The sequence below is a fragment of the Lissotriton helveticus genome, chromosome 12 (assembly GCF_964261635.1).
Source record: "Lissotriton helveticus chromosome 12, aLisHel1.1, whole genome shotgun sequence".
Classification (NCBI taxonomy): Eukaryota; Metazoa; Chordata; class Amphibia; order Caudata; family Salamandridae; genus Lissotriton; species Lissotriton helveticus.
In genome coordinates this window covers 756,982,159-757,007,276 of record NC_136073.1, presented here as the reverse complement: position 1 = coordinate 757,007,276, position 25,118 = coordinate 756,982,159, and the positions used below count along the sequence as shown (strand labels likewise).

The window sequence follows — 25,118 nt, the reverse complement described above, 5'->3', positions numbered from 1 at the left end:
CCTTTGGAGATCAGCGTATGAGCATCTATGGTCAGTATAGTGGCATAGCCCATCAACATATGGCCCCAACCTGCAGGATCCAGTATGAGAGAACTGCTCGCCAGTTTGGAGATCAAAACCAAATTCTGCCTCATCCTGGCCCTCAGGCGACTAAAAGAATGGAAACTTAAGAGGCTTATTGGCAGCCACTGCAGACAAAGAAGACTGAGAAGAAGCGCACTCTCACTCACCCACTACTCAGTTAAGTGTGTTGGATTGCTCTGCGGATGTCAGGATATAATCCAAACTGGCAGCCAATCAGGACCTGAATCTTGACTCACTAGCAATGCCTAAACTGGATCTAAACCTCAGTCTAACCCACCTAGAAAACTACACTGGTGGACTACTAGGTTCCAAAGCAACGTTATGTTGGAGTTTGGCGGTGATTGTCCAAGGACATAGGTTGGCCTACAGCAGAGTCATGATCCCTGCCCAAGCGAGAGAAAAGGCATGCCTGGAGCGGGCTATTGTCACTCAACTTAAACCCTTGGTGTCAAAACTTGATAAACTCATCTCTATCGTAAACACCAAGGGGTCAGGGACAATAGAGTCAGCTAAGCCACCGGGAAATCCCGTACTTTCTGTTTGCGAGACTACACCTAAAAACGCTCCTAGAGGTAGGGTAGTCGGGAAAAAAACCCTACAGTACAGACTAATAATGCAGGAGTTTCAATAAGCACCCAAAAGTCTACACACGCTCTACCCCATCCCCCGCCTAGTATCAAAACCCAGGACCAAGTCCATCAAGCAGCGGGAAATTTGACAACTGTCAGAGACAAAGTTATATTAAAGACTAATGAGGGCAAAAAAGGGGGTAAGACTAGCTCACTAATAAAAAGGAATGTAGCACCAAGAGCAATTCCCTACCAGTTACCACCAATTAATCTACCCCCCGAAGCCCAACCGTATGTGGTAGCACTTGCAGGAGTTCCATCCCTAAGTGAGGGGAAAAGAGAAATGGAGGCCGAGTTAAAAAACAAGTGTATTCAATGGCTTAGCGTAAATAGACCCCTGCCATTAAATGTTTTGGGCGAAATTTTGTCGGCCAGAAGAGTAGATTGGATTGGGAGGGGCCCAAAGACAGTAGCAGGAGATGTCATAATTTTGAATTTCAGGGACGCCTCTGCTGTAGAGTATATCTGCGATGCCCCACACTATAGATTAAACACCCAAATATGCCCATTACATCTCTCATACTTCTACCCTATGCCCAGATTGGAATCATCCCACCCCAAAAGAGCATATCCTAATAGGGGTTGTTACCTTCCACCACACGGAATGCCAAATGGGAGGTTAACTAGGGAGGGTATGTCCTCTTGCAGCCCCCTATTCCCGTTACAACCACATTGGAATAGGTTCAGTGTGCTGGAAGAGGTGGATTGACTCAGACCTAAGGGAAATCCCCCGCCACTAGATACTAGTGAAGCCAGTAGACGGGCAGGGGTAATAGAGGAAAATGTTTCATCATCTACCCCCAGGGAGGATCCAACAATCTACCATTCGTTGAGGGAGAGGATCAGTGATAAGGGGAACAAGGAAGTAAAGGGTCCTGAAAAAATAGTTGAAGGATGTCTAACATTGGTTTCCTGGAATATAGCAGGGCTTAAAAATAAATTGCTTACTCCCGAGTGGGCCGCCTTCATGGCGACACATGACATCTGCCTGATGCAAGAGACCTGGGCACTGGAAGAGAGCACCAGCTCGACCTTTGCAACATATGATATCTTGGCAGTGTCTACAGGTAGAGGTCGCCCATCGGGTGGGTCATCAATATGGATAGGCACTCATCTGGGCATCCAGGCGACCCAAATGCGAACAAATTCCCTGGATATCCAGTGTGTCTTATTAAAACCTCCAAGTAAACCGCAAATAGCCTTAATAAACATCTACTCGAGGCCATCTAGGAATGGGCAAGAATCGAATACAATCAAAGCCCTCAACTCCTTTATTCAGGCGCTAGACCCCTCCATTGCAATAATTCTCGGCGGTGATTTTAATTGCCAATTTGAGCCACTGGGTAGCCTGGAGTTGGGCGAACAAGATGAAGTAGATGCATTCTGGCATATTCCCGAGCCTAATATCATCCCGGCCAGGGCATGGACCCCGTTGGCGCTCCAAATAAAATCTTTCTCCCTTGCAACGTCCTTGCGGGCGTGCAATGGGAGATTGGACCCAGACCGCCCAGGCACAGCTACGTTTTACCGGGCATGTCAGACTTCCATCATTGACTATCTTATGGTGGAAGCGAATAATTGGGATAAGCTGAAGGAATTCAGGGTTGTGCAAAGGCATGATAGCGACCACAATGCCTTGGTTTTAACTTTTAAACCCGGGTCCTTTGGTTTAACAAATCCCGACCCTAATCCCGCCATGGCGCTGCCTCCTCTTATGGTGACTAATAATAGAAGGAGGGTCAAATGGCCTCACTTAGTAGATTCACCTTTACAGCTTGCAAAAATAATTCAGCTCGCAATTCCCCTTATAACTCAGATGGGTGATCCGACTTGCCGGCAGCAGGCAGTAGACATACACAGGCAGTTAGCAGTGGCGCTGGGGGAAGTGTTCTACCCTGTAAGTGGAAGTAAGCGGCGCGTGCCGAAGACGCATCCCTGGTTTGATGATGCCTGCAAGAAATTTAAAAAGGAGCTTCTTGCGGCAATTAAATCCAAAGATAAAGTGAATATCAGGGCAATTAGACGGTCGTATAAAAAGGAGATTACCAGGGGCAAGAGAGAGTGGGAGGAAGCCAGGTGGGAAGATCGGAGAGGTGCCCTCCTGGCAAAGGATGCCAAGCTATTTTGCGCATTAGTAAGCTCTGGTGCGAAAGAGGGAGGAGAGACTCTCCTACCAAATATTGCCCCTTCAGTCTGGGAGGCGCACTTTGCAGTGCTTTACACAAGTCCCGAGACTGGCACCCTTGAATATACAAATAGGGCCCGGAAACTAGAGCTAGATAGTGTCCTTCACACTCCATCGGCCCCAGACCTCCCGCATGAGTGTCGACTGCGGGGGGCCTCGGGCTTGGGCCACCAAACGGGCCAGTGGGACACCGGGGTGAGGACGGTCTCTGGAAACATTGAGAGCAGTGGAATCTGCGATTGCTAGGTCGCTCCCAAACAAAGCCCCAGGCCTCGACAGGCTACCTGGCGACCTCTTCCGCTCCCAGCCAAAAATCTGGGCACCGTACCTTGCTGTATTGTTTAATGCGGTTCTCTGGGGAGCCAAGCTACCGGACTTTTGGGCGGGTGCTGAGATCGTCCCCATTTTTAAGAAGGGCTGCCCTTTAATCCCATCGAACTACAGGCCGATTAGTCTCTTGGACACTACTCAGAAACTAATGGGCCGGATCCTCCTGGACAGATTTTTTGGATGGATGGAGGAGTTTGAAATATTGACCACCCTCCAGGCTGGCTTTAGATCTGGAATCTCGACCCTGGACCAAATTTTTAGGCTGCAGGTCCTCTTTTGGAAGACAGTAAGAGTAGAGGGTGGCAGCCTCTACCTTGTCTTCGTAGACCTGCGGGCCGCTTTCGATCTTGTGCCCAGGGAGAGTCTATGGAGGGTCTTGAAAGAACTAGGCCTTCCACCCTACCTATTAGATGTCCTGAAGCGTTTACATGCAGGGAACTACGTCCAAGTAAGGTGTGGGAAGAACGGAGATTTATCAGCCCGCTTCCCCGTAACCAGAGGTGTACGCCAGGGCTGCGCCCTGGCTCCCACGCTCTTTAGTCTCTACATCAATGGTTTGGTGGGTGAGTTAGACAAAGTCAGGGATAGTGATGCCCCGTGGTTGGCCACAGGTCAGGTGCCCGCTCTGATGTTCGCAGACGATACTTTGTTATTGTCGCGAACATCAACGGGCATCCAGCGGGTTCTGGACGGGTTTGTATCTTTCTGCGCCTTGCGGGGACTGGAGATAAACTTGGAGAAGACCAAGTTCATGATCTTCGGTCCCCCGAGGCGCACCCGCCCGGGCCCTGTACTAGATGGTACCCCGCTTGAACGGGTGAGAACCTTTGTCTACCTGGGCGTCACCTTGACTGAAGATTTTGGTTGGGGTCCACAGGTATCCAAATCCACCCTGAGGCTTTCGCAGATCGTAGGGGGTATTGGCAAGTTTCAAAAAACAACCCAATTCAAGCCAGTTGCCCCTGCCCTTGAGATCTATAGTGCCCAAGCTAGGCCAGCTGTGATATATGGCGCAGAACTCTGGGGTCACACGAATACACCAAGTCTCCTCAAGGTGGAGCAGGCCTATATGAGGAACTTGGTGGGTCTCCCCCAGAGTACCCCGCTCACACCCCTGAGATTAGACTTGGGACTAGAGCCCATTACAGAATTGATAGCCGCTCGACCTCTCCTGTATTGGAGAAGGCTCTGGACTGTACGGGAGCTTATGGATTATAGAGCTGAATTTTCTGCAGTTTGGGGGCGATGGAAGAACAAGAATATACATTGGTTATCCCATATTAAAGCCCTTGCATACCAAATTGGCCTGCCCCAATTATGGGAGACCCCGGAGGTGAGTTGCCCAGTGGTACAGAGAACAGAGCTGTTGGCCTCCCTGAGACACTATAGCTTAAGTTTGCTACATTGCTCGACAACCATGGGCAGGCTGTCCGCAGAATTTCTGCAGGTAAAACTGGTACCCAAGAGGGAGGAATTTTTGGATCTAATACAGCCTCCCCTTGCAAGAAAATTATACATACAATTAAGACATGGCAGTCTGCCTATTGGGGCACTGACTTGTAAATGGGCCGGACGAGAAGAGGGAACCTGCCCAGCTTGTAATAGCAGCAAAGAAGACATTGTCCATGTTTTATTCTTCTGCCCAGCATATAGTAAAATACGGAGGTGCTGGCTGGTACCACTGTGCAGAAATTTGGGTTTAAAGCAATGTGCACAAGCGTGTAGAATTTTAAGATATGACACCTCCCCCCTTATCGTGTTTTCGGTCTCCCGCTACCTATATGGTATGTGGCGCAGAAGGTCTACCCTGATTAACTGATTAATTGTGATGATCGCTACCCCTTGTGATAACTTACTGTTTAATAACTTTTTAATCGAATGTTTTTAACTATTTATGTATTCTATCTTTGTGCATGTATCTTTTTTTTATTTTTATCTGTACTTTTATGGTCCACGACCGAAATAAAGTTATCAAACATGCAAAGCAAAGAGACAATGAAGGTGTGGGAGGTTGTACTCAGATGAAGGCCTCCAGGCCAGCCGAGGTAGAGTTTTATATAAACGAACTGTAAAAATAGAAAGCTATGCTTTATGGGCCATTGGCTGCGTATGCCAATATGCACTGCCTAAAATGCAGCCTGCATAGCATCCAGTTATTGATAAATGCATTCTCTCTTCAAATTATCCTCACCAAAAAGGAATTAATTTTCACCAATAATAGTAAAAATCCAGCTACAAATCATACACTGTGCTGAGGAAACAAATAATGGATGGAATGCTGAATGATTCAAACATTCACCCCCCAGTAAAGAGATCTGGGTTAAATCCATCGTTCTTTTGCTCACTACGTCACCCTAGTTTGGACGCAGCCATATGCAAATCAGTCTTGATCCTGCTCCTCATGGTTACAGTCCTGCTGGAACTGCTAAGATTCAAGCTAGGCTGGTTGATGAGGGGGGATGGCCCAAAACCAGTCCAGGGAGGACCTGGCCTGGCAGTTCGGGCTGGACCGTTCCCATAGGGAGCACGATAACGACTGATTTGCACATGGCTGTGTCTAAACTGGAATGACGTGCAAAAAAACAATGGATTTAACCTAGATCTGTGACTAGGGGTTTATGTTTGATTAGTTCAGCATTCCGTCCATCATCTGTTCTTTTTTGAGTAAATCATACGCTGGCTTAACTGTATGCATTCTGGTCTTCAACTTCTCTATACCAATAGTAAAAGGACGTGGGCTTTCACATTGATCCTCAATCTCATTGAACAGTATGTGAAAAGGTAATCCCAAACAAGGTGATTCAAGATAAATGGCATCTAATCAAATCCCTCTAACCAAACTGTCATTTCAATTGCAAAGTGCAACCACTGCCCCACATCCCGAAGCAACGTGGGTGATATGCTCCACATTATCCTTCTTGAAGCAATCCTCAACCTCTAAAAGCATTTTTATAACATCTTCACCTCCCTCTGATGCCCTCACCAAATGTCCCTCCCAGCAGGAATACAACACTTTACTCCGCACGAGTTTGCAACGCGTGCCATTACCCCGCATTTTTTACTCTGCAAAATCTTTTATTACACAGCGCTTTACAACGTAATCCATTACAACGCATTGTCTGTTACAACGCATTGTCCGTTACAACGCAATTTACTATTCTAACTCCACCGGGCATTGTACTGGGGAATGCATTATAATGGTTTGCAGTGTAAAGCCCTGCGTTGTAAAAGATTTCGCGGAGTAAAAAATGCAGGGAATGGACTGTGTTGTGACGCAGTCGTTTTAAAGGATGTTTAACTACCAGCAGACACCAAGTGCAACTCAATATGCATCATTTACAAAGACACTTGAGCAGCAAAGCAGTCAGGTACATATAAAAGCACTTCTTTTTTGGACATAGACCAGTCACAAATCTAATTTAAATATAGATCCACAAGGAAAGAAAAACCCAAGATTCCCTTTCCCTGCTTGTGCCCTCCAATCTCTTTAATGGTCCACTGCCTTAGTTTGAGACTGCCTTGTTCAGATGACACACATGAAACAATTTGGTGCATTTCATTTTCTCCAGACACTTCACCTACACACCCTATTAAAACCTCTCTGTTTTTTCTCAATACACAAGTTGACCTTCACCCACGATACCTTCTGAACCTATGTGAATGCCACAGTACATAGATTTGGGCTTTATCCTCATTTACTATTTGAAGCTCTTGTTTGTCTAGTAGGATTAGATTTACACTGTAAATATATTCTCTATGCAATAACAAAATTGAAAAGTAAACCAAGCAGTACCTAGCAGAAAGCACTAAAAGCAATAATTGTCCAAGCTAGATTCAAAATACTGAAAAAAAATCATCTTTAAACCTGTATTTGTTATGAGTAAATAAATCCACTCCGGTGTAAACAATTTATAGGAAAATATGAAACTGTGCAGGTCATCTGAAATCATAGAATGTAACCTCCAAAGGTGCACAAGAGCATTGTATGAACTGCATGTGTTCAACATGGAAGAGGAATTTCTATATGCACAAGTGTGGACAAAATAAAAGGTGTGCATAATTTGGAGTCTACAACTTGCAATATTTGAAAAAAATATATACATTTGAATCAGGTCCAAAGAATAAAGGTTTTGGACATAATTAAAACTAGAATTACCGAGGCTACCCAAGATGGCCACAAATCTAGCTAGTGGTCTTACCTTTTCTGACCAGTCTGGGACTCCATCTGGTTGATCCAGCCCTTGTATATGTCCACTGGGTTGGTCCGAATGTTGAGCGTTTTATCCTGCAGCACATCTCTCACCACGTTCTCCAAGATTTCTCGCAAGGCGTTCTGACCTCGACCGTTACGATAAAAGCTCACCACCAGCTTAATGACCATCGGGTTCCCAGTCACGATCTCTTGGATGTGATCCACTTTAGACCTAACGAAGAAGATAGCTCATGAACAATGTTGCATGTTTGATTTTTAAATGTTGAGTGTTTCCTGCTGTGTATAGTCACATATTTAATGACATGGTTTCTAGTGACCAGGTGTAGTTAGTCAAGGTCATGTTTTGGTCAAATCTTTCTAAATTTGACAGTCTGTTTTGTGGATATATGAGGAAATCGTCTATACTTAAGACACTTGTGTGATATATCAGGTCAATAAGTATCCAAAATGTGTGCTTGGGAATCTCTGCGGTTTTACTTCACTCAAACTATGGAACAAAATGCATCACCCTTGATATACAACAAACTGGTAAGGATCAAAATGGCTTCTAGCCAAGGAAAGAAGTCAGCCCGACTGCCAAATTCAACAGCACTTCGATCTATATCACTGATCTCTTACTCCTAATTTTACAAGCAAACATTGCAAACTTACTTGATTTCCTCCTGGAGGGCCGTTTTGAAGAGCTGAAGCAGTAGGTAGGCCTCTCTTCGGTTGGAGGCATAGTTGTACAGAGAAAAAATGACAGACTCCATGAACTTGGTTGACTTGTTCTGCGGCATCTGGAAGATTAGCTTGGCCATGTACACTGGGTGGGTCTAGAAAAGAAACACTTTATGGAACAATGGAAGAACACCGGATTCACAGTGCGAGCCTTCCTATCGAACTCCCTTAATAGTGGCTTTACAAATTGATTTAACAGAAAGAGAGCTTGTAGGAAGAATAGCTATAACAGATCCTGCCTTCTACTGAGGGAACTGAATAACAGTGGTTTGGTAGAACTGCATATGCTGGACACCTGTAAACACCCACACCTAATTTAGTTCAGTGCCACAATGCATCACAAAACTGTAGCCTTTTTATATATTGATGTGTAAGTGGTCACATTCCGGAACCGAAGAGTTATTGGTCACCCCCCCCCCCCCCCCCCCCGCCCACAGTCAATCAAAGTCTTACGGTTGAAGAGCTGAATTGAATGAGCTTGGAAACTCCAAGTATTTATCTTGATTTGCGCTTTATACTGCTCTAGCATGTTAACCTTCATTCACAGTGTTTGTTCAGACAGAGTGCAAACAAGTTACATGCCTCTAAATGTACAGCTGCCAGCTATGTGATGTTTGTGAAGTAGCATCCCTGAATCGGTCACCAGTTCAGCTTAAAACTCCTTGGTATATGTGAATAAAATGATTAGGAGTCAGTAGTTTTCAGTGGGCAGTGGCCTCCTGCAATAGTCTTCACCTGTTATTCTACACTTTACCAACTCCTCACTCAGAAGATTAGGTCAACCGTGACTACTAAAACAATAAAATAAGAGCTAGTCTCTAATTTGCATTGGATTCTCCTTACAACTTTCAGATGCAGGTTGGAATTTTGGGACTGGCTCCATATGATACTCACTTGTCTCAGACTGGGAGTATTCTTGTCTAATATCTTTAATGAAATGGGAAATCGGATGGGGCAGATAATCATTCCTGATCTACTGGGAGCCCTTTTTGATAATTCATTTGGTTTGAATAATCTCCCTATTGAACTAAACCAGTTCTGTTTCATGGCAACTCTAGTCAAAAAGTCTCTAATATTAGAAAATTGGAAGTCAACAACGACACCCACGGTTGATCAGTGGCGCAATAAAATGTGGAACCTGTATGCAAAGAGAGTGGGCGCCAATACGTGATTTGATAAAATTTGACGGAATTGGGAAGAGTAGATAAAAGTGAATCCAGTCGGTAGTGGGCTATTCAGTCAAATACAGGACATAAGAGATTGCCTGCGTTCCCAAGTGTGTGTTGATGGCTATATTAATTTATATGGTTTTATTGTATTGGAAATATGGGTTTACATCAATTATTGGCCTGATTTAAGATGTGATGTATCTGCTGCATACTAATAAATAAAAATATCTAAATAATAAAATTAAAAAAAGATTCTCCTTACAACAGAGGAATCAATTCCAAGGATTGGCACAGAGAAAAATACACGCCAGATTTACTTTTGCTGAACTGATGGTTATTTATGTATAGAAATGTCTAGGAGCAACAAAAGGTTGGTAAAACATTTCCTTGGGCCTCTAAGGCACAGGAAGAGCAGCTTCCACTATTCATGCTGATTCAAGAAAACTCATATATCCAACAATCACTCAGAAGGTTTGACCTAGCTAACAAGCAATACTTTGAGATTTTAAGTCAGCTGTAAGAGAAGGTTCAGGGCAGTTCGCTGACCCCAGAATCACACTAATGTCGGAAGCCAAGTAGTGTTGTGTTTCCGGCAGTCACATGAAATGCCTAGCTCTTGAAAATCAAGATCGACACTGATCACTAATAAAAAGGTAGTTTCGTAGGACAGGGGGATGCCAAATGCAGACACTGCGATTAGGAACCAGAAACAGAGAAAATGAAATGTTTGTAGAAAGAAGCCCCGACATCTACGAGTCTCTGGGATACAAAATCTCGTCCTTGACGGAGTTCTCAATCAAGATAACAGAATCCACAACATAAAAGCGGGCCACTGGTGCCGGTATGTGGGCCCCAGAGTCATGGCCAGCAGATCAAGTGGAATAGTAAGTACATGTCCGGTACCACAGAGTAAAAAAAAAACACCCAAATCGTCCTGGTACAGCACTGGAGCTCAAAACCTTAAAAGCTCCTCTAAACCTGCCTCTGCCGATCGATCAAATGGGTTGATACTCAAGTTTAATGATTTGAAGGTTGCAAGTAGCAATTAGATTCTACAGAGCTCAGTCTCAACGACTTTGGCTTCTCTATGCAGATGTTGAGAAAATTGAGGGGTTATCGTGCCAGGCGTGGAAGTGGGGGCTTCGAAATTGACCCGGATCCGTCCCACACCCATGTGGAAATAGATAATATCCCAACACTATAGGGAGAGAGAGTATCATAGGTGAAAACATGCCCTTCACATTTTCAAAAAAGGCGCAAAATCTCAAACTTGCAGAAGCAGCACAAATTGGATGGTATTAGATGTAGAATCTGGGAGATTTCACTTTCTTACACAGTACAGGTAAATCATTTATTGTTGTCAATAGACACTATTTTCCTGTTCATCTTCCAGGTTGCATGGAATATGCTGCGTCCTCAGACAACAGTAATGTTATAGGCTGCATATACGGTGCCTCAGCTGCCCTAAGGGTGCTTTAAGGCACTTAAAGTAACTGGCAGGTACATGTGAATGAGTGACCTCAATTCGAGCCAAAATTGCAACTGGCCTTTCATCAAAGTGTGCAGCAACAGCAGAAGTGGAAAGTGGTCATAGGTCAGATGAAGAGGATAGATAGCTGTATTAAATGAATTCTTTTATTGAGCGCCAATGTCAAATAGGTATGTCTGCACGCTGTAATAAATATAGGGGCAGATTCTATCTCTGGAATCTTAGGTCTTCCATTTTCTGTAGTTTCTTTGTACTTCCACTTGTACACTAAAGTATCTGACCACACACTAACACAGCAACGTAAGACACAAACAAACTTACCTCAGTCTTGGTGCAATGCAAATAAAAAACAATGCAAGGGGAAAAAAAAGAAAAACCAGCTTATGAGGAGAAAGACACAGATAATCGCCTATGGGAAAGTTAAGCAGCTCAGGCCTCAGAATTTCTGGACACCTGGTCAACTGCCCAATCCTGCAGCACATAGTAGATTTTTGGCGTTATCTAAACTTTTGCTCCTCTAGCCTAGCAAGCCAATTTGTTTCTAGCAACGGAAACTGCTAAAAAAAAAAGAAACCCCAATCACTAGCAGTTATCGCACAACCATGAACAGCTGCTATACCTTCTTCATTCAACATAAACCTATTATAACTCTACTACAAAGGGCTGTATGTAGCATAGAGACTAACTGGTTGGCAGCAGAGGACACAAGGTGAAGCCAGTCAACTGGCAACACGAAGACACGACAATCACTATTCAAATAGCTACTTTGCGTGCTCATCTGACAGAGTGAAGTTTAATGGTTCCCTATAGTGCACAGTTTAGAGGACAATAAAGACCCAATACTGGCCAGAACACCGGCCCCCTCTTATGAATGAATGCTCACCATCTCCACAATGTAGAGAGCACAGGCAGACAATCTAATACAAAGAAACAATGCCTTTTTTCCCGTTGAAGTGGGCACAAACAAAGTTCCATTGGCATACATAAACCAGTTCTGCCTGGCTCAGGACCGGTTCACTCCAGGAGGTGGAGACGGCTTTGTGGAAGGCAGCCACAGTCCATTCAGGTGCAAGTGACAACTCCTGGCAGTTGACTGGAGGGCGAGAGAATGCTTTGGTCCATGCCCCTAATAAGGCCTCATCAAGTGGCAGAAGGGGCTCTGAAGAGGTTTGGCCAGCTGGAGAACTTCTGTCAATACGTTAGTCTTAACCTGCAAGGTGGGAAGCATAAGGTCAAGGTCTTCAGCCGCACTATGCATTACCATGGCGTAGGCAGTAGATTTGTGAAAGAGCTCCGCGAAATAATCACCTGCAACATATTATTTGTCCAAGTCCATAGCAAAAAAAAGAATGTAAAGCGTGTTGTCCTTGTGAAGGTTGCAAAAAGAACAATTCATGGACAGAATGCAGAACAATGTCATACATTCACCCCAGTACAGAGATCTGGGCCTAAATCCATAGTTTTTTTGCTCACCATGCCATTATGGTTTGGACCGAGCCATATGCAAATCAGTCTTGACCCTGCGCCTAATGGGAACAGTCCAGCCCGAACTGCCAGGCCAGGTCTTTTATGAACTGGAAACAAGTATCCTAGAACCAGTTTCGGGTTTACAGACCTCATCAGCCAGGATAGCTTGACTCCAGTGGCATGAAGAGCACGGGACCCACGTCTGGGCATACCTGTCCCACTCAGGGTAACAAATGCAAAAAGAACAATTGATGGACAGAATGCAAAACAATGTCATACATTCACCTCAGTACAGAGATCTGGGCCTCTACTCAACGTTACCAGGTACTTTTTTGTTTGATGCCGGACGGCATAAACCGATTTGGAGTAACTTTTCAATAAAAAGAGACAGAATATCTGTGAAGATGTTACTAGTTTCCCTCGTATTGTTATTGACTGGGATCCTCGCTATATGTAATGCAACAAACATGGTGCCATGAAAAGAAGATTTTAAGAAAAGTGATCTAAGTTAGAGATAATTCATGTCTCTCAACTACTTGCGGATAGTGTCAATATGATATCTACAAGTAACCATTGATGAAGGCCTGGCCGAAACGAGTTGTTTTCGTTTTCCAACAAGACGCCAGTCTCTGTATAATTAGTCATTTGTGACAAATTAGTTTTCAACTTTTTGATCAAACTGGTAAATTGGAAAAAAAAAAAAGGAAAAGAATAATGTGCATGCAAATGAATTGAAAACTGAAATGTATTTACTGTCTAAGCAAGTGAGTACATGTGGTTCGTAGAAAATTACAAGTTTTGTATAATTAGTTTATCATTGTATATACATTTATAAAAATATTTTTGTTTGCCAAAAAAAAAAGATATGCGAATATCAAAGATAAAATAATAAACCATTTAAATTAATACTTATTGTGTGTCAGCTATTTGTAGTTAGAGCATATGCATTCTTTGTTAGTCTAGAGTAAACATGCCAACTTAAGGTAGAACACACTGTGCCCGGTGTCTTTGTATTTTCACAGATGGAAGATCTGCTGCACCACGCCTGAGAGCAGCTTGCCATTCGTAATCCACTAGGCATTACCGGGCGAGTTCATCCACCCAGGCTTTTAAAGATCCCACCGGGAGAAGTATGACCGGGCTGAAGCCAGACAATTCAGCCAAGTTCAGAGACACAGGGCCTCCAGGCGCAGAGCCCAGAACCCCGCCACATCTAACTTGTTGCAATACACTTGGCGGTGGTGTTGTCCATGAGGACCTGAACCAGTCTCACGTTGATGGATGGCAGGAAGCCTTTTGGCGCCAAGCAAATGACCCATATTTTATTTAACAAGTTTTATATAGCGCTGGCTAGACCCGTAGGTATCAGAGCGCTTTACATAAGGTTCCACATAGTTGCAAACTTTCATCAGTTACATATTACCAATGATACCAGTAAAAACTGTTAAGGAGCATAGAAGAAAAGCAAAAAGGAGTGAGAAGGGTAAGGGGGTAGGGTATAGATACAACGGAGAGACAAAGGGAAAGTCTGCCCAAGGTCCGGCTGGGTAGCTCCACGGGGCATCGGTCAAATAGCTAGGTCTCAACAGAAAACATAAAAGGGATAGAAGGCAAGAAGAAGGGAGCGTAGAGGGGGAAGGGGGTAGGAGGGAGATACGACAGGGACGAAGGAACGTCTGCCCAATGTCCGGCTGGGTAGTTGACGGCCGAGGGGGGATCCACAGCACATCTCCTCTTCAGCTAACGGGTAGCTCCACCGGGCATCGGTAAAATGGCAGGGTCTCCACGATTGAGGGAAAATTCGTACATGTCCTAGAGGGAGAGCAGGATCAACAAATTGGAAGAGGAGCAATTTGGGTTCAGACCTGCTCACGGAACGGAGACAACCTTAGTGACCGTTTTAAACAATCTTCGAACGCGGACGGACAGGGGTCAATCGGCAACCTTAATATTGCTAGACCCGTCCGCCGCATTCGACATGGTCAACCACGATATACTACTCTCAAGGCTGGAAACCCTAGGAGTGACAGGTATGGCATTGAGATGGATGCGCTCCTATCTATCTGACAGGTGGCAAGCAGTAGCGCTCCCTCCGTATCAATCGGAGTTTGTTAAAAAATAAACACGGGGTACCGCAGGGGTCCTCAATCAGCCCTATTCTGTTCAATGCATATATGCGACCACTGCTGGAAATAGTAAAAACGCATAACATCAGCGTGATTAACTACGCCGATGATACCCAGCTCATGGTGTCCAAAGACGGCTGCAGAGAGCTTTTGGCGTGGCAGCTGCCCACCTTTGGAATAGTCTTCCCCTGGAAATTATAAGTACACAGAATCTAATGCAATCCCGTAAGTAAGTCAAGACGTGGCTTTTCCCCAAAATCTGACACCTGATCTAGTTACTTGACTCCTCACATTACCGCTCTGCTTAGGTCAGCTGCATCTCTTATCAGTTCTCTACTTATGTCTTAGCGCCAGGATGTCCGCAGGGTTGCAGCGCGCTCTATAAATGTAATAAATAAATAAATAAATAAATAAAGATCAAGGTGAGGTGAGTTCTATTGTCCAGGAGTGGTGGAGCATTGTGGAGAGACCAACTGAGGCGGCCATCTTGAGGTGAGGCAGGGGTGTTGTGACCTTGGTGTTAAGTTCAGTCGGTCCCCAAAATTCTCAATGACTCAAAAGTATAGGGGGTGGGGGCGAGGCTAGCTGCCGAAGGTAATGTTGCTTGTTGAAGCGGCTCTGCAACCCTCGCCGATCTATCCTTTATTATAATCCGCCAATGACAACAGAGAATTCTCAAGGCACCGGGGAACTCTACATGAACCAGTCTGACACTGCAAACTGGCCTGTGTGCCCAGACAATCCACCTACAACCGGAGAAGATTCCTCACACAGCTGGGCTCCAAAGAATCCAAGATGGCGGTCGGGAAACAGCGTAGAGCCTGAGCTGGAGTGAAACCCACAGACTACTGCCATCAGGTTCCGGGAGCAATATTCCTCGTCTGTTAACGATCACAACGTTCACCGGAGGCCCCGCGAGGCAAGGCGAGGGGGCACGAAATCGAAAGCAGTGCAGAAAGGCATAGAAGAGCACTATGGCTGCAGCGTACCTGCGGAAGTGCCGGCTCGGATGAAAGACAGCGCGAGGTCCCTGGCTGGCAGGCCTACCTCCAGACCACCAGTCTCATAAGGACATCCCCGGACAACCGTCGCAAATCAAGGGTGAGGAGGTGCGGCTAGGAGGCTGGTGGAGCATAAATAGCGGTCCAGCCATTGGCGGAAGGGCAGGTGTGGCGTAGCGGACGGCTCTGCGGCCCTCGCCGTGCTATCTGGTGTCACCATTCACCTAAAATAACGGAGGTTCCCCCAGGGCCCCGGGGAACTTCCCTAGATCCGATCTACCACTGCAGATTGGCCTGTGTGACCCGTGAGCCCACCAACCACCTGCGACAACTGCTTGCACTGCCAGAATTCGGCAGATCCAGGATGGAGGTGGATGGAGCACGACCCTGAAGTGAGACCTACAGACCCCTGCCACCGGGAGCAAGATTCCTCGTCGGCGGAGGAACGTGACATTAACCGGAGGCCCCCGTAAGGGAAGGTGAAGGAGCACAGGATTGGGAGAGAGGCGGAAAGGCCTGAGGTGTCGCAGCTGAAGCGCGTCTGCGGCAGTGCCCAACTCGGCCGCATGACTGAGCGAGGTCCCCGGCTTTCAGGCCTACCCATCGGACACGACTAATTTCTTGCAGACATCCCCTGATAGCCGCTGCAAAGCAAAGGTGAAGAGGTGCAGACTGGGGACTGGCGCAGCATGGTTAGCGGATCAGACGGAGGCGGGAGGGCAATTGTGGCATAGCAGACGACTCTCACCAGCGCGTGAACCCCAAACTGCGGAATATTCGACTGGACTGGCAAACACCTCTCCCCACAAATAGCTAATTCCGGCGGCCTTTAAAACACTACCAGGCACAAGGGGGGACACGGGGGCACTCCTTATACAGAGGCACGTGGCCATAATCAGGAAGGGGTAGTTTCTTACCTGTAACTCCAGTTATGTAGTATCTCTGTTATAGTCATAATCTAGTGAATAGTCACGCCCATGTGCATGGACCCAGAAGCAATCAAAAATAATCTCTTAAGCTGTCTTCTTTGAAGTCCTGCATAGACACTTAAGAGAAAATCATGACAGATAATGCAGCCTAACACTTCCAAGGCTACAAAGGCCACCACTTCATCTAAAAAGTGAAAAGGATAGCCAACAATGTCAGATTTGACACATTTTACCAAGTTTCCCTCATAGAGAACTCCCCTTCACCAAAATCCTTGAAATGATAGAGAGGAAGGATTGGACAGACAAGCCTCAATAGGCTGCCATTATGTGTCTGGAAAAGGGATACCGTGCCTTTAAGGAACTCCCCAGAGACCCTCGGTATCCCAGGATGCACAGCCAAAGTCCTTTTGCTTTCAGTTATTTTTGAAGGTATATAAAGCAAGGCCTGTAGCATACATTACAGTACCATTTTCTCCACCGGGGAGGAGGGCGGGCGCTTATGTCTATAACAGAGATACCCCTACTACAGAACTTGTCTTACAGGTAAGAAACTACTTCTTCTGTAGTAGGGGATCTCTGTGTATAGTCATAATGAACAAGAAACTTACCTTCGGTAACGATATATCTGTAAGAAACAGTAGTTAGTATTAGATTCCTTACCTTAGAATATCCCCAGGCGTCAGTCTGGATCCGGAAACTTTTGCGTAGCAGTACCCCTGCGCGTCGGTAGGCGTCGTCTGCAGGCGTCTCCTGCGGCTCCGCGTCCGTCGTCGGCGTCGTGCGCCGTGATGACGTCGCTGGAGTATATAGACGCCGCCTCCGCGCGCTGACGTCAGTTCTTTGTACATAGCTTTTCCGCGCCAGAACACGCAGAGCCATGCGAGAACCAACACTGGTGCCATTTGAAACTAGGGCCCTGAAAGGGAAGTCCTTAACCCTAGGTATCAGTTCGCAGAACGGGGAGGATGGGTGGGGCGGTAAGGAATCTAATACTAACTACTGTTTCTTACAGATATATCGTTACCGAAGGTAAGTAACTTGTTCATCTGAAAGAAACAGGTTAGTATTAGATTCCTTACCTTAGAATAGATACCCCAGCAATACCAACCCCGGTGGTGGGTCTGCGAACCGATACAATCCTACACCAGAAAGTCCTGGAGGACCGAACGGCCAAAGAAGCCATCCCTCCGGACTTGACTGTCCAGGCAGTAGTGCCTCGCAAAGGTGTGCAGCGAGGCCCACGTAGCCGCCTGGCAAATGTCCTGCAAAGGGACTCCCCGGCCCAGGGCAGTAGTAGCCGCCGTGGCCCGAGTGGAATGGGCCCTCAGCCCAACAGGAGGCTCCTTCCGAGCCAAAGAGTAGCACGCTTTGATGCACAGAACGACCCACCGAGAGATGGTCCGTTTATGTACCGCCCGTCCCTTCTTGGCACCCACGTAGCCAACAAACAGTTGGTCATCCACCCGGAACTGGCGTGTGCGATCCATATAAAATGAAAGCGCACGTTTTGGGTCCAGACGATGGAGCCGCTCTTCATCCTTTGAAGGATGCGGAGGCGGGAAGAAGGAGGGTAAGGTGATGGACTGCCCGATGTGAAAAGCAGAGACTACTTTGGGCAGGAAAGAAGGTCTAGTTCTCAGAACCACCTTGTCTGGATGAATGGACATGAAAGGAGGTTTGACAGAAAGAGCCTGGAGCTCACTCACTCTCCTGGCAGAGGTGATGGCAACCAGGAAGGCCGTCTTTAAAGTCAGGAGACGGAGAGGACAGGAATGAAGTGGCTCGAAGGGAGCACACATCAAGAAGGTCAGAACCAGGTTCAGGTCCCACTGAGGCATCACAAACGGGACAGGTGGATACATGTGTGTGATGCCCTTCAAGAATCTTGTCACAATAGGGGACTTGAACAAAGAAGGTTGATCAGGCAGCCTCAGAAAGGCCGAAAGGGCAGAAAGGTAGCCCTTGATAGTGCCCAGAGCAGAGCCCCGCTGGGCAAGAGAGAAGAAAGAGGAGAACCTCGGAAAGAGGGGCAGAAAGAGGATCCACAGCCTTTGCTGTGCACCATGCCACAAATCTGTTCCACCGGCAGGCGTATACCGACTTCGTGGAGGGACGCCTGGCTGCCAGAATCACATCACAGACTTCAGGAGGCAAGTCGAATGGCCTCAACTGTCGCCGCTCAATCTCCACGCATGGAGGTGGAGGCTGGACAGGTTCGGGTGGAGGACCGTCCCCTGCTGCTGCGACAGAAGGTCCTCCTGAAGGGGCAGGCGGATCGGGGGACCGACTGACATGCTGAGTAGCTCGGGATACCAGTATCTTCGAGCCCAGTCCGGAGCCACAAGGATGACTTGGGCCCGGTCGCGCCGGATCTTCTTCAGCACTCTGGGCAGAAGTGGTATAGGCGGAAAGGCGTATAACAGACCGCAACTCCACTCGCGCCGAAAGGCGTCGCCGTGAGAGTGCCGTCTTGGAAACTCCAACGCGCAGAACTGATGACATTGCGCGTTCTCTTCTGTGGCGAATAGATCTAACCAAGGCTCTCCTCATTGCAGAAAGAGGCCTTGCGCCACGTCCGAGTTCAGACGCCATTCGTGATCCATCGAGCACCGACGGCTGAGTTCGTCCGCCCTGGCGTTCAGAGAACCTGCCAGGTGTTGAACCGTCAGAGTCACGCCCTGACGTTCCAGCCATTGCCAGAGACGCAGGGCCTCCTGGCAAAGGGTCCACGACCCCACCCCGCCTTGTTTGTTGCAGTACCACATGGCGGTGGTGTTGTCCGTGAACACCTGCACTACACTCCCGTTGACAAAGGGGAGGAATGCCTTCAGTGCCAGACGAATCGCCCGTAGCTCCAACAGGTTTATATGGAGCCGGGAGTCCGCCGGAGACCAGATGCCTCTGATCTCTGCCTCTCCCAAGTGGCCTCCCCAGCCCTCGAGGGACGCGTCCGTCACAACAACGTGCTCCGGCTGGGGAAGGGAGAGGGGTCTGCCTCTGACCCAATCGCGGTCCGCAAGCCACCACTGCAGTTGTCTCGCAGTGCCCTCCGAGATCAAGACATGGTCGGACAAGTTGCCCTGATGCTGGGCCCACTGAAACTTCAGGTCCCACTGCAGAGCCCGCATCCGCCACCGGGCGTGATGCACCAGAAGGATCATCCCCAGTAGCCGCAGCGTCAACCTGACCGAAACCCGGGATAACGGCTGGAAGATGGGAATCAAAGCCTGTATATCCTGGACCCGCCGTTCCGGTGGATAGACCCGAAACTGCGCCGAGTCGAGAACCGCTCCGATGAAAAGGAGCTTTTGGGAGGGACACAGGTGTGATTTTGGCACATTGATGGAAAACCCCAGCCCATGCAGGAGGTCTGCCGTCATCTGAAGGTGGTGGACGACTGTCTGGGGCGAGCCCGCCTTCAACAACCAGTCGTCTAGATAGGGGAAGACTGACACCCCTGATCTGCGCAGATGGGCTGCGACCACCGCCATCACCTTTGTGAACACCCGTGGGGCGCTGGTAAGGCAGAAGGGGAGCACCATAAACTGAAAATGCTCCTGGCCTACCGTGAACCGCAGGTAACGCCGGTGGGCCGGCAGGCCGGGGATGTGAAAATACGCATCCTGCAAGTCCAACGCTACCATCCAGTCTTGCGGGTCTAGAGCAGCCAAGACCTGAGCCAATGTCAACATCTTGAACTTCTCCTTCCGGAGAAAGCCGTTGACGTTCCTTAGGTCCAAGATAGGACGTAGACCCCCTTTGTCCTTCTTGGGCACCAGAAAGTAGTGGGAATAGCAACCACATCCTACTTCTGGCCCAGGAACGCGCTCGATGGCCCCCTTGGCCAAGAGGGCCGTAACTTCCTCCTGCAGAAGTGTCAAGTGGTCCCCCGACACACGGTGGTTCTGCGGTGGCATGGCTGGAGGAGTGGTCTCGAAGGGGAGGGAGTAGCCCCTTCGGACGAGCTGCAGCACCCACCTGTCCGATGTTATTGTGTGCCAGTGGGAGAGGTGATGGCGAACCCTGCCGCCCACCGGCGTCACGTGGGCCTGAAAGCACGGACTAGGAGGATTTAGAGGCGGAAGCTGCGGGGGGAGGTGTGGACTGACCTCGCCGCTGTCCCCGACCGCCACCACGGCGGTTCCCACGGCCGCCGCCGCGTTGAGAAGTCTGTTGCGGCGCGTGGCTGGCAGCACGTGTGGGACCGCCCCTTCCGTGGCCACGAAAGGAGCGAAACGAACCCGTTTGCTGGCGCTGGGTCGAGAGACCCAAGGACTTGGCCGTGACCCTGGAGTCCTTGAAGCGTTCCAGCGCGTGGTCCGCTTTGTCGCCAAACAGGCGACTGCCATCAAACGGCATGTCCATCAATGCATTCTGGACATCTGCCGAGAAATTGGCGGATCTCAGCCAGGCGTGGCGACGAATCGCCACCGTCGTGGACATCGCCCTGCCCAGTGAGTCGGTCGTATCAAGACCACACCTTATGGAGTATCTTGCTGCGTCTCGGCCTTCAATCATAGCCTTGCCAAGCTTAGCCCGTACCTCCAGCGGGCATTCAGGCAGCAGTTCCGCGACCGTATCCCACAGAGAGTGGGTGTAGCGGCCTAAGAGGCACGCGGTGTTGCAAGACCGCAGTCCCAGACTCAGGGACGAAAAGACCTTCTTACCATACTGGTCGTACCTCTTAGATTCCCGGTCGGGCGGGACCGACGGGAATGCGGACTGGGAAGTCGAGGCCTGGATCACCAGGCTCTCAGGGGTGGGATGGGTGGACAAGAACTTTGGGTCATCCGTACACGGACGGTGGCGTCTGGCCACGTTCCTATCAACAGGCGAACCTGAAGCGGGCCTGGACCACGTGCCCAAAAGAACGTCAGTTAAGGCCTCATTGAACGGCAGCAGTGGCTCCAGTGGGCATGACTGCAGTTTGAGTACCTCAGTGAGGATGTTAGTCCTCACGGCCGCGACGGGGAGCTCAAGGTGTAAGGCCTTGGCAGCCCTCATCAACACCACTGAATAAGCTGCCCCCCTCCTCCGTAGCCACGGTAGGAGGCGAGACAAAGCCAGGGTTGGGGGGAGTCATCCAGACCACTGGCGTCACCAAAGTCACCTGTCCAGTCCACATTGTACTGACACTCGCGGGTCAGAGGGTCCTCAGACCCCTCCCACTCCTCTCCGCAATCTACATCCTCACCATATTCGGAGTCAACAATGTAGACCGGCTCCCCGGGGTCAACAGACCCCATCGGCGCCGGACTCGGCGTCGGACGACGTCGGTCCGACTCCGCGTCCGGAGTCGGAGAGGGAATGGGGGCGGCGCCGCCCGGAGCCGGCGCCGGAGCCCCAACGCCGGCCGGAGCCGGCGCCGGAGACCCGGCGCCGCGCGGGGGCGGCACCGTGGGTTGCCCCGATGGAATCGGCGTCGGAGAGGCCGGTGGACCAGCCGGCGTCGACCCTGAAGGCCCCTGCGGCGCCGGGGCCGGAGCCGTCGGCGACGTCGGGGCCGGAGCACCCGACGGCGTCGAGGCAGGAGCACCCGAACCGCTAGGGCCCCCGGACAGGACCACCGGGCCCGCAGGCGCCGGAGGCCCCGTCGGAGGAGACAGTGCCCTCATGGCCATGAGGAACGCCTCTATCTCCTCGGGCGTCGCGCCTTGCCCAGGGACCGTAGGGTATGGAGCAGGCCGCGCCGGCGACTCACGCGGAGCCGCGGGGGTGGGGCCACCCGAACCCCCGGCCGCATCGCGGGGGATGGGGGATGGGGGGGGGGGGGGGGGAGTCGGGGGTACGATGACGACGCCCCGACTTCTTGTGCTTCCTACCTGAGGAACCAGAGGAATGGTGACGACTCTCGGAGCGCTCGTGACGGCTCCGCGACCGCTCCCTCGATCACTCCCTAGACCTCCGTCCGGACCGGGACCGCTCTCGACGCGGGGCCGACACCCGGAGCTCAAGTAGCTTGCGGGACCGCTCCCGTCTAGCTTTATTCGTCAAGGCCCGGCAATCGACGCAGGCGTCCACGTCGTGGTCCGGGCCCAGGCACCGGAGGCAGAGTCGGTGATGGTCCGTGACCGACATCGTGCGGTCACAGCCGTCACAATTCTTAAAACCGGGCATCCTACCGGCACCTTAAGAGTAACAGAAAGATTCAAAAACTTTGGTCAAAAGACCGGAGTACTGCTCTTCGGATCTGCGCTAACTGGCGCGGAAAAAAGAAGAACTGACGTCAGCGCGCGGAGGCGGCGTCTATATACTCCAGCGACGTCATCACGGCGCACGACGCCGACGACGGACGCGGAGCCGCAGGAGACGCCTGCAGACGACGCCTACCGACGCGTAGGGGTACTGCTACGCAAAAGTTTCCGGATCCAGACTGCCGCCTGGGGATATTCTAAGGTAAGGAATCTAATACTAACCTGTTTCTTTCAGATCTAGTGAATAGAATGGCAAGCCCATCCCAACAAACTAACAGGCGGTGGAGAAAAAGACAACACCACTACTGTGCAAACAGATTTCTTAACGAAGCCTGCCCCACCTGAGCATCTGCTCTGGCATCAGAGTCCAGACAGTAATGCTTAGCAAAGGTTTTGACCGACTTCCACGTGGCAACCCTGCAGATCTCTGCAATGGGAACATTATGTAGCAAAGCCGTTTTAGCCACTTTGCCCCTGGTGGAATGAGCCTTAGGCGTACCTCCTAAGGTCTTATTAGCCTTCTGGTAACATAACTGGATACAGGACACAATCCACCCAGAGATGGACTGTTTCGAGGTAGCAAGACCAGTCCTGACCGACACATACTTGACAAACAGTTGGTCTGACCTACGAATATCCTTGGTCTTATCCAGATAGAATTTCAATACCCTTCTCACATCCAGGGAATTAAGAGATCTTTCCGCTGGAGTGGAAGGATTCTGGAAAAACGTAGGTAAAGTTATAGTCTGGTTAACATGAAAATCAGAGATCACCTTAGGAAGGAACTTAGGGTGAGTACGCATCACAATCTTAGCAGCATGAAAAACAGTATAAGGTTCTTTACAACATAATGCCTGAATCTCACTCACTCTTCGGGCTGATGTAATGGCCACAAGGAAAGCCGCCTTCCACGATAAGTGCTGCAGTGAAGCCTTATGAATGGGTTCAAAAGGATTCTTCAACAATCTGGACAGCACCACATTCAACTCACAGGAAGGCGAAGGACTCCGAACAGGAGGAAACACTATTCAATCCTTCCAAAAAATCCTTAATCACAGGGAACTAGAAGATGGAAGTCTGTGAAGGACATTTCCTGTACGCAGTTAACGCTGCGAGGTGAACCTTAATAGATTGAAAATTAAGGCCGGAGTGAGGCAAATGCAAGAGATATGGAAGGACAACATCTTCCTTGCAGGTCGTCGGATCATAGTTCTTGGAAGTACACCCGATACAGAACCTCTTCCACTTGTAGGCATAAGACGTCCTAGTGGAAGGCCGCTTAGCCTCCTTGAGAATGTTCATGCAATCCTCAGGCAGATTCAGGTGTCCATATTGCACTATCTCAGGAGTCATGCCGCCAAACTCAACGATGAGAGGTTGGGGTGCACCATCTGCCCCCCGAACTTCGTGAGACGGTCCGGCCGACACGGCAGTCACATGCGAGGCTGAAGAGACCGGTGGAGCAGATCCGTGAACCACCACTGTCGGGGCCACTCCGGAGCAATGAGGATCATCCGTGCTCTGGACCGGGACAGCTTGATGAGCACTGCCGGAATCAGGGGAATGGGTGGAATAGCGTACAGAAAGCTGTTCGTCCAGCTGATCCATAGCGCATTCCCCTGAGTCCCCGGTTGGTAATACCTGGAGGCGAAGTCTCGGCATTTTCTGTTTTCGGCGGTGGCAAACAGATCTACGTCTGGAGTGCCCCACCTCTCGAAGATGTCTTCTAGTACCTCGTCGTTCAGAACCCACTCGTGGTTTTCTTGCCTGCTGAGTGCATCCGCCTGAGCATTCTGCACACCTGGCAGATGGGTGGCCGTTATCGTCAGTCCTCTGGCTAGCAGCCAGTGCCAGATCGCCTGCGCTTCCAGTGACCGGGTGCGCGATCTCGAGTCCCCCTGCTTGTTGAGGTAATACATTGTGGTTGTATTGTCCGTCTGCACAAGCAAGGAGTTGGTCTGGAAGGACGGATGAAAGGCCTTCAGGGCCAAGTGAACCGCTCTGAGTTCCAGGAAATTGATGTGGTACGTGGATTCCGCGGGGGACCACGTTCCCGGACTCTGTAGCTGGTCTGAATGCGCTCCCCAGCCGAGGAGAGATGCAGCGGTGACGATAGTTTGACTCGGAATGTCCTTGTGGAATGGAACCCCCTTGAGGATATTGTCTGCTGAACACCACCATTTCAGGGACTGTAGGGTGTGAAGGGACATCCTGATCCTGTCGTCCCAGCTCCCCCGCTTCTGGTCCCACTGGTCCTCCAGACATTCCTGCAGCGGCCTCATGTGGAGCCGTGCATGTGGCGTGAGGAATATGCAAGAGGCCATCAACCCCAGTAGAGAAGACACCGTCCTCACTGTCGTAGATTGAACGGCCATGAGAGCCTGAGCCTTCCGACGGATCGATAAGAGTCTCTCCTCCGAAGGAGACACGCTTGCTGACAGCGTATTGATGGAGGCTCCCAAGTATTGCAGGCACTGGACAGGAGTCGGGACAGACTTGGACATGTTTATGTGAAAACCTAGCTGGTTCAACAGAACGGCCGTCCTGTTGAAGTGCAATTGCGCTTCCTGGAAGGTGGAGGC

General features: G+C 49.4%; 1 protein-coding gene across 2 annotated transcripts in view; it reads right to left on the bottom strand.

Annotated features, from left to right (window-relative positions):
- The window catches only part of IQGAP3 (IQ motif containing GTPase activating protein 3), a 307,137-nt gene that overhangs the window by 146,925 nt on the left and 135,094 nt on the right, over positions 1-25,118 (bottom strand). Inside the window, exons 25-26 of one of the 2 annotated variants that reach the window (XM_078671026.1) lie at positions 8,093-8,256; positions 7,428-7,652 (exon numbers count right to left, since the gene is read on the bottom strand). In XM_078671026.1, coding sequence (XP_078527152.1) covers positions 7,428-7,652; positions 8,093-8,256 — 389 coding nt within the window. The remainder of the gene's footprint in view (positions 1-7,427; positions 7,653-8,092; positions 8,257-25,118) is intronic. The other variant, XM_078671027.1, reaches the window with a different exon arrangement.